The sequence below is a fragment of the Vespula pensylvanica genome, chromosome 5 (assembly GCF_014466175.1).
Source record: "Vespula pensylvanica isolate Volc-1 chromosome 5, ASM1446617v1, whole genome shotgun sequence".
Classification (NCBI taxonomy): domain Eukaryota; kingdom Metazoa; phylum Arthropoda; class Insecta; order Hymenoptera; family Vespidae; genus Vespula; species Vespula pensylvanica.
The window spans coordinates 7,784,275-7,800,481 of record NC_057689.1 but is presented as its reverse complement, the minus strand read 5'-3'; the positions used below and the strand labels follow the sequence as shown (position 1 = coordinate 7,800,481).

The 16,207-nt window shown below is 38.8% G+C and overlaps 1 protein-coding gene across 2 annotated transcripts; it reads left to right on the top strand.

Moving 5' to 3' along the window:
- The first annotated feature begins 2,389 nt into the window (after positions 1 to 2,389).
- Positions 2,390 to 15,762, top strand: LOC122629724 (thrombospondin type-1 domain-containing protein 4-like). 2 transcript variants are annotated; one of them, XM_043813491.1, is made up of 13 exons: positions 2,390 to 2,925; positions 10,737 to 10,884; positions 11,940 to 12,106; positions 12,488 to 12,587; positions 12,797 to 12,845; positions 12,943 to 13,079; positions 13,231 to 13,360; positions 13,456 to 13,693; positions 13,894 to 14,100; positions 14,175 to 14,333; positions 14,418 to 14,594; positions 14,707 to 14,926; positions 15,079 to 15,762. In XM_043813491.1, the coding sequence occupies exons 1-13, from the start codon at positions 2,899 to 2,901 to the stop codon at positions 15,213 to 15,215; spliced, it is 1,896 nt and encodes a 631-aa protein (XP_043669426.1). In that variant the 5' UTR covers positions 2,390 to 2,898; the 3' UTR covers positions 15,216 to 15,762. The 2 variants fall into 2 exon arrangements, with proteins under 2 accessions (XP_043669426.1, XP_043669425.1); XM_043813490.1 differs by lacking the exon at positions 2,390 to 2,925 and adding an exon at positions 5,024 to 5,497.
- The last annotated feature ends 445 nt before the right edge of the window (positions 15,763 to 16,207 follow it).

The following is a 16,207-nucleotide window of genomic DNA, read 5'->3' as shown; positions in this document are numbered from 1 at the left end:
GAAGGATAGAAAAGAAACAAGAAAAGAAACAAGAAAAGAAGCAAGGAAAGAAAGAAAGAGAGAAAGAAAGAAAGGAAGAAAGAAAGATAGAAAAAAAAAACAACCATAAAAGAACTGGAGCAAGGAGCGTCATACTGCTCCTCGTTTCCAGAGCTACTTGGACTTGACACGAGAGGGAGCAAAGAAGTAGGACACGTTCGAGATTTCGAGATTATCTTTGAATCCATGACAATGTTCTGCCAGTTGTCTAGTTATTTTCTTTCTTTTTCTTCTTCTTTTCCTTGTTCTTTTTGTACCCTCTTCTTAACGACCAATGATCTAATTGACCGTTTCGATCGTGCGAGACACCATACCTATTTTCGCATACGACCAACGCTAAACTTTTGTCACCTTGGCATAATTATCGTTCGGCCGTGTGCGAGTTATTCCACGTCCATATCCATCGATCCTTATCGTCTCTGCGCAGGGCGACGCTGACCCGACGTTAATGATCCTAATGAATCGTGTCATCGAGTCGTTGACACCACCAATGGAGGTAGCAAAAAACGGAAGTTATCTCTGCGCTTCGCTCGATTATCATCGTGTAATGCCTGTAATACGACTATAAATATGCTTGCGCGCTCATTTCTCCTTTTATGTCGAAGACGAAGAGATAAATTGATTTTCCCCTTTATCGATTTCTCTCTCTCTCTCTCTCTCTCTCTCTCGATATCTTAATGAACGAGATTTTACAAATTATTCGAAAAGAAATTTTCAATCCCGATACGAGAAGGAAATATGCACGTTCGAATGACTTCTAGGAATGCAGCAATTTAGCGACAACGGTCAAGCTTGGCGCAGCTAATTCCATCTCAATCGGTACGTCGATAATTTGTTCCAGAGCTTGTTGCTCTGTTGCTACGTTGACGGAAGATGACCCCCGTTGATCTTCATATTTTCTGCAACGAAACTTCCTAACGTCGATCGAAATCGTTTTCCTCTTTTACTACGACAAAGTGTGCTCGGCTCAGCATCTTTTGCGGTTCAAATATCGATTTTTTTCTTCTTCTCTCTCTCTCTCTCTCTCTCTGTCTGTCTGTCTCTCCCTCTCTCTCTCTTCGATTTTTTCTTTTTCTTTTTTTTTTCTTTCTTTCTTTTTTTTTTTATTCCAACGAATTCTTCCAACGAAGAATAAACTCATCGATCATCTTATATCTCCCAATGAAACTTCTTAACGGTGTTCGAACTCACATGTTTTTGTTTTCCTTTAGCTTTTTATAAATTTCGAATGGTTGGTATACTTCAGATTTTCATTTTTCTATACTAACAAAGTCTTCCAACAAACGTAGTACTCGTTGCTCGAAGCTTATTCGGATAAACATTCACTAATTTTAGTCCCATAATCCACAAGCCGTGAGTTAAAACGTAGATCCCGAGATTATATCGACGTTTCCGGATCGAGAGGAAAGCAGGCGGGATGATTCGATCGTTTCCGTTTGTTGTAAAGTGCTCTCTTACGATCAGAAAAGCAAAAAGAAAAATAGAGGGAAAAGAAAAGAAGAGAAAAGAGAAAAAAAAAAGCAGAAAGAAATAAATAAGAAAAAGAAAAGAAAAAGAGGAACGAAATGAAAAAAGGAAAAAGAGATGAGAGGCGAGGGGTAACCGGTCGTAACGAAGATCTTCTCGTTATGAGAAGATAACTGCAACGCGTTATCCTGGTCATCGGATCCCTAGTCGATGATCTCTCATCCTTGAGAAGGAGGCGGGCGTAATTCGTGATGGAGAAGAACGTAAAGAAAAGAAAAAGAAGAAGAAAAAGATGAGAGAATGAAGAAAGAGAAAATAATGAAACAGATAAGAAAATGACATTTTCACGCGAACGACGATTCTCAGGTGTCACGTTTTAATCAATCCATCGTGCGTTGTCCGGTCGGAGTTCCTAAAGAGTCACGAAGAAAGTTAGATAGTTGAGTATGTATGTGCTTGCGGGGGAGGGGAGGGTGAGAGAGATGAAGAGGGGAGGAAAGGGAGGGGAGGGGGAGGAGAAAACCGAAAGAAAAGAATTCTATTATATCTATCGTAGGTGCATTTCTAGTTTCCAGTGTCAGACAGTATGGTAATCGGAAACGTCTCGTTGCCAGGTGACAGTGGCGTCGTGACAGTGGCGCCTTAAGCCACGTTCATACCGCACTCCTCGTTCGGAGTGCTCGCCGCAAGTATAAAGTTGCTCCTCCATCGAGGGGAGCCGTCAGTTCTAAACGACACCTCTGGAAAGTACGCCGGAAGAATACGCCTCCCTGTCTCTATCTCTTTCTCTCTCTTTCTCTCTCTCTCTCTCTCTCTCTCTCTCTTTCTCTTTTTCTCTCTCTATCTTTCTATCCCCTTGTTTTTTCAAAAAAAGAAAAAAAAAACAAAAAAAAAAAAGAAATCACATACATACAGACACGGACATAGATACGTGACGTTACATATTAAACATTTTTCCTTCCTATTTCATTCAAATATTTCATTCCTTCGTTTAAATCGGTACGTTCCGTGTGTTTGATCATTATCGAGGTAAATTCGCGAGGAACGATGTTACGTCGTTGTTAACTTTCGATTATTTTCGTTAAGGAAACAGAAGTGATTCGATGATCAGTCAAATGCGTGGGAGTTGACGGTGAACGTGCCAATTTTCGGAGGGACAATCCTCGTCGACACAACCAATCCCACGTATCTACTGTTCCAATCGATATCGGCTCTCGGTAGATGAGCTCTCGAAAGAGAAGTTTCGACGAACAAGAAGTGGAAACGAACACCTCAAAAACTCGTCGTGTGACGTGCGAACGCGTGAAAACCGCGCGACAGGATGATATCCATCTAGTACTTTGATTTGCATCGAATCGTTTCTACGGTGTCATCGGTGTTATTGCGGCTCCGATGCAACAGGTTACTTCTTCGGAATACGTACGTCACGGTATTACTGCATTTCCGCGATCGTCTCTCTACATGGAAAAGTGTTAATTGATATAATTCGCGTATGCGCGATTACAATTTTCGTTTCATTCGATTTACGTATATATTATTATAATAATGTCGCGTGACATATCGTGAATAACTCTTTTGTGCCACTCCGTGTAAATCCGTAGGTACTTGTTTTCTTTTCTATTTTATTTTTTTTTTTATTTCTTTTTTATTGTTTTTATTTTTCTTTTTTTTTTCTTTGTTAATAATATACGTATATACGAGCTAACGTAACATAGGTAGGTAATTTACGATTAGAAGGAAGAATAGTATCTCTCTCTCTCTCTCTCTCTCTCTCTTTCTCTCTCCTCTCTTCTTCTTTCTCACTCTCTATCTTTCTCTCTTCTGTTTCAACGTCGTCTTCAAACTTGATCTATTTTTTACGCTCGACCTTGACTTTGCAATCTCGAGAGTTTCGGGCATCGAGTTTTCTTCCTCGCAGAGGGAAGATCCAACTCGATTTTGTAGGTTATCGTATATCGGCGAAATGAGTAGATAAAAGAAGACGAGGAATCGACGGCACCGATCAAAAGCTTTCTCGCGAGTACATTCGTTGCACGGATCGAACGATATCTTATCCGTGTGGCGATTGCACGCCACGGATCGCCTTTTTCTTTTTAAAAGAGCCGAGTATGAGGCATACATATACGTATATGAACACGTTAACTCAGACTAACGTATATATAGGAAACTTATTAATAGTTCTCGACGTCGCGCTCAACGGATAATCATAAAAATAAACGGCATTTTAGTCATCTTGTTGAGAGGATGCTCTTTCTCTCTTTCTCTCTCTTTCTATCTTTCTCTCTTTTTCTCTTTCTCTCTCTCTCTCTCTCTCTCTCTCTCTCTTTAACATGATTCCTTGCGTTTGCATATTAGAAAATCGTTGAGAAACGACGATACAAACTTTCGACGGGAACACCAAGGATAAAAGCATTCTCGCGATTAATATCAAAGATCGGGAAATAACACGAATAAATTACGAAGATATTAAATAGCCAAGCCAAGTTAAAAATTTTCTCACGTCGCTAGTCGGAAAGTTCTCTCCTCTTCTCCGTTCATTTCGGTTTACCAGTTGGCACACTGTGTTGCGTGTATGTACCAAGATAGACGGTTTAATTAATTTACGATCTGTTTTGATACGCGTGCTTCGCAGCTAATATCCGCGTAACGAAGTGTAATTTTACGTGCGTTCGTCACGCGTTTAACGTATGTAGTCGTAGGTATATATATATATATATATATATATATATATATATTTATATACAGACATCGTCAGCAGGATGAACGAAAAGGAAGAGATAGACGAAAGATTTTAATCGAGCTCACGTGAGCTTGGCGCTAACTAATTATCGTTCGAACGTCTATTAAAAGCATGCAAATTATCGATAAATAAGAACAGAGAAGGAAGTAAGTAAATGCTTATATGTTCAATATATAGACGTTCGAACGTATACCAAACAGACGAATCGATTCTTTCCTTTCCCGTCGCTCGAGTTATTTCCTCGTATGTTCAGACTGTATTAGAATCGGTCGATTCTAAGGCCCGCTGACAACTGGAGCATGAAAAAGCGTTAGACGCGTGCGCCACGTAACGCACCCGCAAGTTGGTATATGCACGCAACAACGAACGATAATCTCGACACGAACGAAGGAGACACACGGTACGGTACGATCGAGGAATCTCGATCGCACAAAAGGAGGATCACGTGATCGAGATCTCTCGATCGACGAAGAACGAATTCTTCGCAAAACGTCACCTCCATGACCTACTAACAAACGTGTACTACAAACAAATCACCCACGAAACTGCAGCGATGTTTACGCCGATTTCTTATCTACATGTTTCTTATCTCAAGAATAGTGTATATATATATATATATATATATATATATATATATATATATATAGTTGAACGGGGTAACTTTTATCTTTACTATCCGGCTTATCGTCGCTTGACAGTTTCCCCTGTGCCTCCAAATATTCATAATCATTTTTGTTAAGGAGCAGATGGTGTCGCTGTGAACTCGAAAGAAAAAGATTTAGAAAAAAGAAAAACGAAAAAAAAAAAAAAAACAGGAATAAAGCAACGAATTCTTCCGAATACTCGCGACAAACACGAGAATCAAGATCGAAAGGAATGTGATGTGATAATTCGCGAATTACTTCGATATTGTTATCGATGGATATCATTCGATGTAATCTCCAAGAATCTGAAGAAGGAAAACTATCGAGAAAGGATGCATCGTGATTGAATTCGAAAAGAAAAGTTTTCTTCTTTTTCTTCTTCTACCCTTACTTCTACTTCTACTTCTACTACTATTACTACTACTACTACCACTACTACTACTACTATTATTACTACTACTGCAACTACTGCTACACTACTATTACTACTACTACTACAATTTGTGCTGCTTCCTCGTCAACTTCATCGTCATCATCATCCTGTCGTCCGTCGTCGAAGATGCAGCGACTACTCGGACTATCCTCCTTTCTGCTCCTAACTTTAACGGTAAGTTATGTATTCGCGGCACACTAAAGGTATCGAGCTTTGATTTATTGCACCATTAAGGTACTCTTCGTTCGTCCCCTTATGACATCAGTGCCAATATCATATATCAAACGAATGATCATGAAACTCGCCACGTCGACGTCTAACTCTACATATTTTTTTCCTACGTATTCTCGATATCCATACTTTCTTCTTTCCTTCCTTTCTTCCTTTCTTCGTTCACATACACAGTATAATAATATTGCTGCTTCCGGTCTATCGTCTATAAATAATAAATAAAAAAATTTCGAATAATAAATAAAAGAATCTCCTTTGCCTTTTGTTCTCGACTTTATTACGTAAAAACGTAATAGCTAACGTTTAAGTAGCTAACAAAGAGACAGAAAGACAGAGACAGACACACACACACAGAGAGAGAGAGAGAGAGAGAGAGAGAGAGAGAGAGAGAGAGAGAGAGAGAGAGAGAGAGAGAGAGAGAAAGAGAGAGTGAAATAAGATTTTCTCACTTTTTCATCATTTAACCCCTCTCGATCTGTCTTCGCATGTTCATACGTTCGTTATACTTTTTTCGGACGAGCAATAAAATCGCATTCGCATTCGCTTCGACTATAAAAGCTGCCGTTATTGCGACCCGTAACACGATCCTCGTTTTATGAAAGAGAGAATTAAATATGAGAGAGAGAGAGAGAAAGAGAGAGAAAGGAGAAAGTTGAAAGAGAACGAAAGAAAGACAGAAAGAGAGAGGGTTGACTTACCAAAAATAGCCATACGACGATCAGACCCGTGTGTCACGGTCGAATATTATAATTTGTAAGCTTCTCGAAAATCTTGCTCGGTCGTTCTTTTTTCCTACCACATCACGACGACGTCCAAAGAGCGGACTCGTCGAAAGACAAATTACAGGACCCACGTTGCCCGTGGTTGGGCTTCCTCTCTCTTTCTCTTTCCCTCTTACTTACACGTTTTACACGGCTTACTTGACGCTTAAAGCGCCATGCCATATTTACTTCGTTACTCTTCCAAAGCGAACTGGAAAGTATTCTTTTTCTGTCTCTGTCTCTGTCTCTGTCTGTCTGTCTGTCTTTTTCTCTTTCTCTCTCTCTCTCTCTCTCTCTCTTCCTCTCTCACACGAAAAGATCTCCGTTTCCTTCCTCTTCTTTTTCGTCCTTCCTTATACTCCTCTATTTCTTTCTTTTTTCTTTTCTTTTTTTTTCCACTTGGTCGCTTGCTCTCTCGCGAGATAATCCTCAACGATGGCTTGTCTTCTACCAAGTAATAAAAAGAATCACGGGGCAAGACAGTAGGTTTTCTTCGTTTTTCGATGATAAGAAGCTTTCTCTCTCTGTCTCTCTCTCTCTCTCTTTCTCTCTTTTTCTTTCTCTCCCTTTCAAAGGACGGCTCACTTTTATCTGACTCCAAAAACTCGCTTGTACTCGTCTCTCTATCGCTGGTAATATATAAAAATTAATTAATCTCCCTCGAAGAAAGTATCCAAGAGTCATTACATATATTTCTTTATTGATAAGACACCGTACCGAAAAATGTATTCATTAAAGATACATCGAGAAAAAGAGAAGAAATAAGAAAAGAAGAATTGAAAGAATTTTTGATACCTACGTTCGTTTTGCTTCGAGAATCTCTCTTTCTCTCTTTTTCTCTTTCTCTCTCTTTTTCTTTCTTTCTCCGACATAGAAAGATTTATCCAGGAAGTTCCACATCGTGTGGAACGCGTTCCCGCGGCTAAATGTTGCGAGTAATGCGTATTCTTAGACACCGACGTTGTATCGGCAGGAACTCTCATACTCTTCTTTAAAGAAAAGAGAGATAGAGAAAGCGGATGAAAAAATGAGCGAGCGAGATAGAAACAGATAGAGACAGAAAAAGATAGAAAGAGATAGAGACAGAGAGAGGAAGAAAGAGAGAGATAGAGAGACACACAGCCACACATATAAAAGCATAAAAAGAACATTTTAAAAGATAGAAAGAAACATTTTTTCCGTCGAGTAAATCAGAGCGTGGGCAAACGGCGACGCACCTGTTTCGAACGAGACTATCCAAACAGTAGCGTTCTCGATATGGAGCACTCAACGTTCGGTTTTAAGCACGTGCAACGAGATAAGCAGTTTTCGCACGTAATGCATTCCGGGGCCCGATTAAAACGTGCCCGTTTTGCATGCTTGCCTTTTACTACTATTCGAAAGAAAGGATTCTTAAACACGTTTCGTCCCGATAGCTCCCTTTTTATCGTCCCTTTTTTATTTGTTTTCTTCTTTTCTTTCTTTTTCTTTTTTTCTTTTTTCTTTTTCCAAACTTTCCTTTCGAGGTCGACCGCATCAGATCATTTTCATTTTGCACGTCGAATGCATTCATCTTTCTCGTTCGCGCCTCGACCAACGTTAAAAAGCATATCGAATTTGCCGCAAGATTACGCGCGTGTCTTCTCTCTCTCTCTCTTTATCTCCCTTTCTCTCTTTCTCAAATATACACATCACGCATGCGAACACACGCATATACTTACACAGAGATTTTTTTTTTTTTTTTCTATATATTTCTCGTTTAAAAGATATTATCACACATGCCGGAACGTCGATTTCATCCGATTAGTTCTTCGAGGAGACGGAACTCAGATTGATTTAATTGCTAGGAGTATCCCTTTCATAGAGATCACATCGATATCTCGAACCTTCTTTCAGAACATCGATATTATTCTAATTGAAGAGAAAGAGACAGAATGAGAGATCGACGTCGATCCAGTCCGAAACTCTTCGACATTTTTTTGACCAGCTTCCGATCGATCGACCGATCGATCGATCGATCGTTTGATCCATCGATCGAATAAAAGCCGCGCCCAAAGGGACACTCCTCCTTTCTCCGTTGGATTAACGGCTGGAGCACGACGTACGAACCTGAACATCGACTTATCTGTCACACGGGGCAAGATGCTTTCATGTTAATTGTATGAATATCGCATGAGCGAACTTTGGCTATGCGCCTCTCTTTGATATAATATAATTTATGATATAATATTATATATATATATGTATATATATTATATATATATATAGAAGAAAGAGAGAGAGAGAGAGAGAGAGAGAAAGAGAGAGAGGGAAAAAGACAAAGAAACGATTAATACTCTCGCAATTTGTCCTAGCTTTTATTATTACAGTTCGACACACCATCGAGAACTCCTACGAGAACAACTTTATAATTGAGATTACGAAAGAAGAGAGGCATACATACTTTGTATATTATAGTGTATATACATACATATATATATGTATGTGTATATACATATATATATATACATACATGGAGAAAGGAGAAGACAAGCGGAATGTACCTTTAGATATAACCCAATCCGACGTGGAAAGAAGTATAAGGGGAAGGCAAGAATAAAAATGAAAAGTAGAGAAAAAGAGAGAGAGAGAGAGAGAGAGAGAGAGAGAGAAAGAAAAGAAAAAGGAAAAAGTTAAAATAACAAAGTGAACTGATCTCGCTTTCTCATAAATATGCAACGAGCCTGTCGTAAGAATGCACGCGCCAATTATGCACGCTCCCGAAGCTGACTTTATTTTTGGCACCTTCTCGGAAGAAAAAGAGAAAAAAGAAAGGACGGAAGAGGTAGAAGGAAATACGAAGATGTGGATAGAGATGCACAGGGGGAGAAGAATGAGAAAGAGAAAAAGAGGAACGACAAAAGATAAGGAAAAATAAAAAAAAAAGAAAGAACAGGAAAAGAGAGGAATAAGAAAATGAAAAAAAAAATAATAAGAAGAAATAACAAAAAAAAAAAAAAAAGAGAGAGAGAGAGAATGAAAAGACGAAGAAAAATTTCTTCGCTTTTCTTTTGCGATCCACTTCAATTTACCTCGACACGTTCGATGATGGGCAATTTTCGATAGGACGTAATAGCCATAATAGTCAGTTTAATGCTGCCGCTCATGCTCGTCGTCTTCTGCCGGAAGAACGGTACTGCTTTTGACGTCGGCCAGACGAAAGCTCGAAAGATCTCTTCCTTGTCCTTCTAAATTTGCCTCGTGTTATACGAGACACGGATATACATATCTATGTGTGCACGTATATATGTGTAAGTACAAAAGAAAGAAAGAGAAAGAGAGAGACGCCGAGGCTCTTATTACGATCGGCCTTGCACCGTGCGAGAAGCTTTTACTCGGACGTTTATCCATTTCGCGGGAAAACATCGTCCGGTCGTAATGCTTATCGAAACGTTACGCTCGTAGTCAAGCCTTAAAATTTGCTACGGTGTTGTTTTATTTTCTTATTTTTAACTATGTTGTAGAATAGATATTTTACATGCAGAGAATATACACGTATATCTATGTGTCTGTATATATATATATATATATATATATATATATATATATATATATATATATATATATATAGAATGAGTCAATAATTATAAATAACTCTTTACTCTCTCCTGAGGATGAAGTAATTTAAAATTAAACTATGCGATTGCACTGAATTAAAATTTATTTTTTAATTAACAAATGTTTGAATAATAATTACTTATACGCTACTCGTACGATGTCTCTTCTAGAACATCGTGTGTTGAAAATGATAATAAAAACTGGAGTAATAATCTGTAAAAACGAGAGCAAAATGAACAGAACGTTGTGTATACATTTTCTCTTGATTATTTCGTAATAGAGATGAACGAGACAGTACCTGCACTGTGCGCATCCGGATGAAGATAATAAAGAAAAAAGTAACAAGAGATGCTTATCACGGATGCACCGTGAAAAAGCGTTCGAAACAGGCGTGCCCTCAATCGCATCCTTCCTTTTATGCACGATCGAATCTGTGTGTCACGATCGAAGGAACTAAACTATCAGGGTTTTTAGTTTTTATACGGAAACGCTCCGACGTTTATCGTTGGTCGTCAGCGAGATTGTTGTCGACGTTGTAAAACGTTATAATGTAACGCGATACTTTTGAAATTATTCTCAACACGTCCTTTTGAAAAATCGTCCTATAGAAAATGTTTTCTATTCTTTTCTTTCTTTTTTTTTTTTTTTTTCATTTTTCTTCCTCTTCCTCTTCTTTTGATACAAGAATTCTCTATGAAATATTCTCGATAAATAACGTACGAAGGCGATAAATAAATTTCTCGTCTCTTTCGAAAGCTCGTTTGTGTTCGACGTAAAATATACGAGAGCCATGTCGTTTTGGTTGACTTTAAAGAGCGCTATTATTGATATACGATTTGTTGCAGTTCTCGGTGATTTCAGTCGAGTGCCACCTGATCGATGGGATCTTTACGGAACCGACCTTAGAGCCAGGTTATAATCTTGTTGCTACCGTTCCACGGGGTGCAGTGGCATTGAACGTGACCGAGTTACGCCATACGCAAAATTATTTGGGTGAGTTAACGGTATCTCGATTTATATACTAACACTTATCTTCTCACGATCGTAAAATATTTTAACTTTTCCTTTCGCCCCGAACTCGAGTTACGAATTAATCCGCACAAGTTGATCGTACCTTTCACAGACACCAAATATAACACGTTGCATGTAACTTGATGATTCTAATAGGGTCAAGGGGTGTGGTTGACGCTTAACGAGTAAGCAAGGTAATACCTTATACTGGCCTCTTACCATGAATGAAGTATAAATCATGCACTTTAAATATAATCCTCTCTTTACGATCGTTTGAGTTAAGTAACGACGAAACGACATCATTTCATCGGTAATGTTGCATCGTCTTACGTAGTGATGTAAGTCATGATACAAAGATTTTCTATTTAAATTTTTCTTTAAAATTTTTTTCTTTCTCCTCCCCATCCTACCCTCTCCATCTCTACATCGAACTGAAGAGCGAACAATGGTTATTGTCGAAGGAGTTAAAAGAGGAAGAAATAAGAAAAAGAGTATCTATTTCGGGGAGACTATTTCTCTATTATCCTATCTTGAGATCTCGAGTATCTCGTCGTAGCTCGTCGAACGCCTCGACGTGTCGTCGCGCATTTTAACGTCGTGTATCGTGTAATCCAATCCCCTTCTCGTCGACAAGCAGGACAGTAGACGACGGCTTCGTGTGTCTCGCTAAATTGGATGCAGTAGTTCGTGTCACGTGGATTACATAAATCTTACGATCGTAGTCGTCGAGCTTCGATTCCGTTCTTCGTTTATCGTTCGAGATCGTTGATCCCTACTCCGATGACTCTCTCTTTCTCTCTCTCTTTCTCTCTCTATCCATCTATCTATCTCTCTCCCTCTCGCACGCGCGCACATACGAGATCAAATTGGAACGATTTACTTTTCGGAGTTGTTCCGACGGAAGGAAAAAAAAAACCATACACAGGCACACGTACAAACGCACGGACACGAACAGAAAGAAAAAGAAAAAAAAAAAAAAAAGAAGTAAAAAATCAGGACCAGATGATAAAGTCGATAATTTATGAAATCGTTATCAGCGATCAGATTGCAAAATGGCAGTTATTTGCTCAACGGGAACTACAGCATCAATTGGTCCGGCGAATACAACGCAGCTGGCACAACATTCTCATACATCCGGCAGAGCTCACAAAATTTGGAAAGTTTCTCGGCTGCAGGACCATTGCACGAGCCCATCGATGTTATGGTAAGGTCCCTCTCGAAAACGATTTTACTCGTGCACAAAAAATAAGCAAAAATTCCGGCAAAACGAGCCGATTCGAGCATTATTTATAATCCTGCTTCCGCGATAAGAATTCTTCTTCTGTTTACGTAGAAACAGGGAGAAAGAGAGAGAGACTATACCAGCATGCCGAGAATTCCAAGATATTTTATGATGACCGTAGGCTACCAAGCACGAAGATCTAACTTTCGATCTCGAGAAAAATGTTCCTTTATGTTTTACCTCTCTCTCTCTCTCTCTCTCTCTCTCTCTCTCTCTCTCTCTGTCTCTCTATCTATCTATCTATTTCTAATTCCCATTTTATACTCCCTTACGTTGTTCTTATGTCGATATGGGTTCATATAGGTGCTATATCAAGAGCCCAATCCTGGTATAGTGTACCGTTATATCATTCCTGGAAGTAGTGCCAGTGCACCGAGCAACTCTCATCTCACTCGCAATACAGGTATGATTTCTTACGTAACGCACGATGCATGCATGCAATTATTCCCTTCGCGGAGTAATGCGTAAAATCGCGATTAACACAAAACTATGCATATATATATATATGTACGTATATAATGAACGTAATTATTATCTTATTGCGAAACGAACGAATCGTGAAAGAATGATAGAGAGAATGAGAGATAAATCGAGATAAACGTCAATTTTCAGTTTTAAATAGACCGATCGAAGCAGCGCCAGCAAGTACCTCGCTCAGAAAGTAAGAACGCCACAAACTACTTTGCGGAGGCAATGTAAACGAGGTCGTCGTTAGTTCAATGTAAAATACTCCTATTGTTTGTCTCGTTTACTTCTAGAGCGGACAGCACGAGCACGACAGCAACTATAGACGACGTCGCAACGAACGCCTCGTATGTTCCGAGGCGATACAAGAAACGAAAATTTGCATGGAAACCGGCCGGTTACACGGAATGCAATAAATCCTGTGGCGGAGGTATCTGAAAATTATTCTAATTTATATAATAAAAATAGTAAGCATAAGATATGAGTAGAAGGAGAGAAAGAGAGAGAGAGAGAGAGAGAGAGTGACGAAAGTTTCCGAAGTTACTATAACTCTCTCTCGTCGTCTAACAAATACTGTTTAGGTATCCAAACGTTGAAATATGCGTGTGTACGAGAACACACGCAGACTCAGGTCTTCGATAAGAGATGTCACACGTTGGAGAAACCACGAGAGATTCGATTAAGGTGCAACACCAATCCCTGTCCTCCAACGTTAGTTTTACATTTGATCTTTCTCGTATGATAATCCTCTGGTATTTTGTGAGAAAATAAGAAAAAAAAGAAATATAGTTTTATCGTTGTTTTAGATGGAGACCAACCGCATGGAGCCCATGTTCAGTCAGCTGCGGTACCGGCTTACGTACACGAGATCTGGAATGCGTTCAAGAGATCAGATCGACCTTAACGGTAATCGTATCCGAGGGTGCTTGCATGGAGCCAAGAAATTTACCTATCAGCGAGATGTGCAATGAGGCACCTTGCGAGGAAGCTACAAGAATACCGGAAGCACAGTCTTTCAACTGGAACGTTGGATCTTGGTCGGAGGTATCTCTATTCGTTTCGATCCATTCTTTCTTTTCTTTTCTTCTTCTTTTTCTTCTTCTTCTTTTCTTTTTTTTTTTTACTCTTTTACTTTATTCCTCAACGTCACGATCTTGATCAATCGATCGTGACACGATACTGGTAATCTTGCGATTTATCTTCTTTTTAAGCATTTCATCTTCAGCTGTTATTTTTCGATATAGTGTTCGACGACGTGTGGGGTAGGTAAAAGAACGAGGCTCGTAACGTGCGAACCACAGGAATACCTTTGTAACGTAGCGGAGAAACCGATTTCTCAAGAGGTTTGCGACTCGGGTCCTTGTACCGTGAAATTTTCTTCTACCAATGCAATTTCGTCGACCGAACCACGGGTAACCTCTCAATGGCTTTATACCGAATGGCCTGAACAGGTTTGTAAAATCGTTTATTATACTCGTTCGAATAAAATCGATTCGAGTCGATGGATTACAATGATTTTCTTCAGTGTTCCGTTGAATGTGGTCTCGGCATGCAAAGCAGAAGAGTCTTTTGTGAAAAAAATTCCGAGGAGGAGTGCGATCCAACGACTCGTCCGGAAACATCGAGATCTTGTTCGAGTAATAGAACTTGTAGCGGACAATGGTTTGTCGGTCCTTGGTCTGAAGTTCGTGTCCTTGTAATATAATATAAAGTATCAGTAACATAACTAAAAAGTAATTAATTTAAAAGAGTAATTGAAACTTCGCAGTGCTCCTCACATTGTGATTTTGGCGAACAAATCAGAGAAGCCGTTTGCGTGACTATACTCCGTGGTGCTCTTCGTGTCGTCCTCGATATGAATTGTCCTGCGAATAAACCGGAAACGAGGAAATCTTGCAGAGGTCCTCCTTGCACGTTTGCTTGGTTTACGTCCGATTGGAGCGAGGTTGATCGTTCTTTTATTTTTTTTCTCGTTTCTCTTTCTCTTTCTCTTTCTTTTTTTGATTAGTTTAGAGAAAACGCTTCTATTCGAATTACGTTGTTTCGTTATTTTCAAGTGTTCTCGATCTTGTGGCAAGGGTTTGCAAAAAAGAGAAGTCAAGTGTTTGTCACCGGAAAATCAATCAAACGAGTATCATCAAGTAGTTCATTGCGACGAGGACGAACGACCAGTTTCCCGACGAATTTGCAATGATTATCCTTGTAAAAACGATACTCATGGTACTGAGAATGTACCAAGAGTGTCGCAGGTTCAGGACGATCCAGAGATATATAATGGTATGGTATTTTTCTTCTCTTTTTTACATACTATTATACTTGTTATCGATCGATCGATCTCGAACAAATTAATTATCGCGTTTATTAGAGAGAAATATTTATTTTTCTTCGTTTGTACCGAATTTTTATGATCGGAGATCGAATTGTTTCAGGTCTCGAAGAGAATCCATTCTGCAAGGACAACATACCAAATTGTGCTTTGGTGATTCAAGCTCGTCTTTGCACTTATCAATTTTATCAACGATCTTGCTGTCTTTCTTGCTCTAGAGCTAAACACGAACCGGAATGAACGGATAATTGCAATTGAAAGATATTGAATTTATAAATAATTCGGCGATAAATAAGCGCGAACGAAATTGTTTAGAAAAATTTGGTTGATCCGTTAACGGATTTTAACAATTTCACGATCGTTGAAGTATGATAATAATTGGTAAATCGGCGAAACACGATGGCTATCAATATTCCGTCTTCCAAATACGAAAACTTGGTAGTTTTTAGTAAAAAAAACTATGCTTTGTACGTTTGCTTAGTGGCTTAGTCATAATCCATTGTGTCTTTGTCAAAATATGCGATCTCACGCTAAGAACGAAACGTTAAATGACGCATTTCAACTATCAATTGACGATCCTTATGACTTTGCAAATTCTTCATACATTCGAGGAATCGTTCACTGTCAAATATTTTTCGTACGACGCGAGTAAGACTCGTATAAGTAATGTTATGTTCAAACACGTTTGAGACGTTTAATTAAACACGTGGAAAAATATTTCAAGATTCGAGACTGATCGCGCGTAATTTGAAACGATGATGAAAATCAAAATGTGACGTTGCTTTTTCTTTCTTTCTTTCTTTCTTTCTTTCTTTTATTTTCTCTTTCATATATCTAATCCTTAGTTGTATCGTTTATTAATAAATTAAGAGACAAGCTGCTTCGAACATTTTCGAGAAAAAGAAGATAACACAAACGTAGGATACAACAATCCTATGAGGTGAATTACAGTATTATATAATGACATAATTAATACATACATACATACATACATACATATATATATATATGTATGTATCTATGTATATATGAATGTATATTAACAATAAGACGCGCGTTAAAGATTTAACCAACTATTTACAATGTTAGCGCGCTGCAGAAAAGTATTCACACCGTTGCACCGTTAATATGAAATAAATTATATACACGCATACACAAGCATACAAAAGACCCAGACATACCGTCGTATCGATGGATACATAAAACTCGACGAGACCATTATCTCCTACTTA

What these genes read in the sequence shown, in the direction of transcription:
- LOC122629724 (XM_043813490.1), top strand. Translation starts at nt 5,450, where the DNA reads ATGCAGCGACTACTCGGACTATCCTCCTTTCTGCTCCTAACTTTAACG. An exon ending in CCATACGCAAAATTATTTGG is followed by an intron (nt 10,885 to 11,939) that starts GTGAGTTAACGG and finishes AATCGTTATCAG; the next exon opens with CGATCAGATTGCAAAATGGC. An exon ending in CAATAAATCCTGTGGCGGAG is followed by an intron (nt 13,080 to 13,230) that starts GTATCTGAAAAT and finishes AATACTGTTTAG; the next exon opens with GTATCCAAACGTTGAAATAT.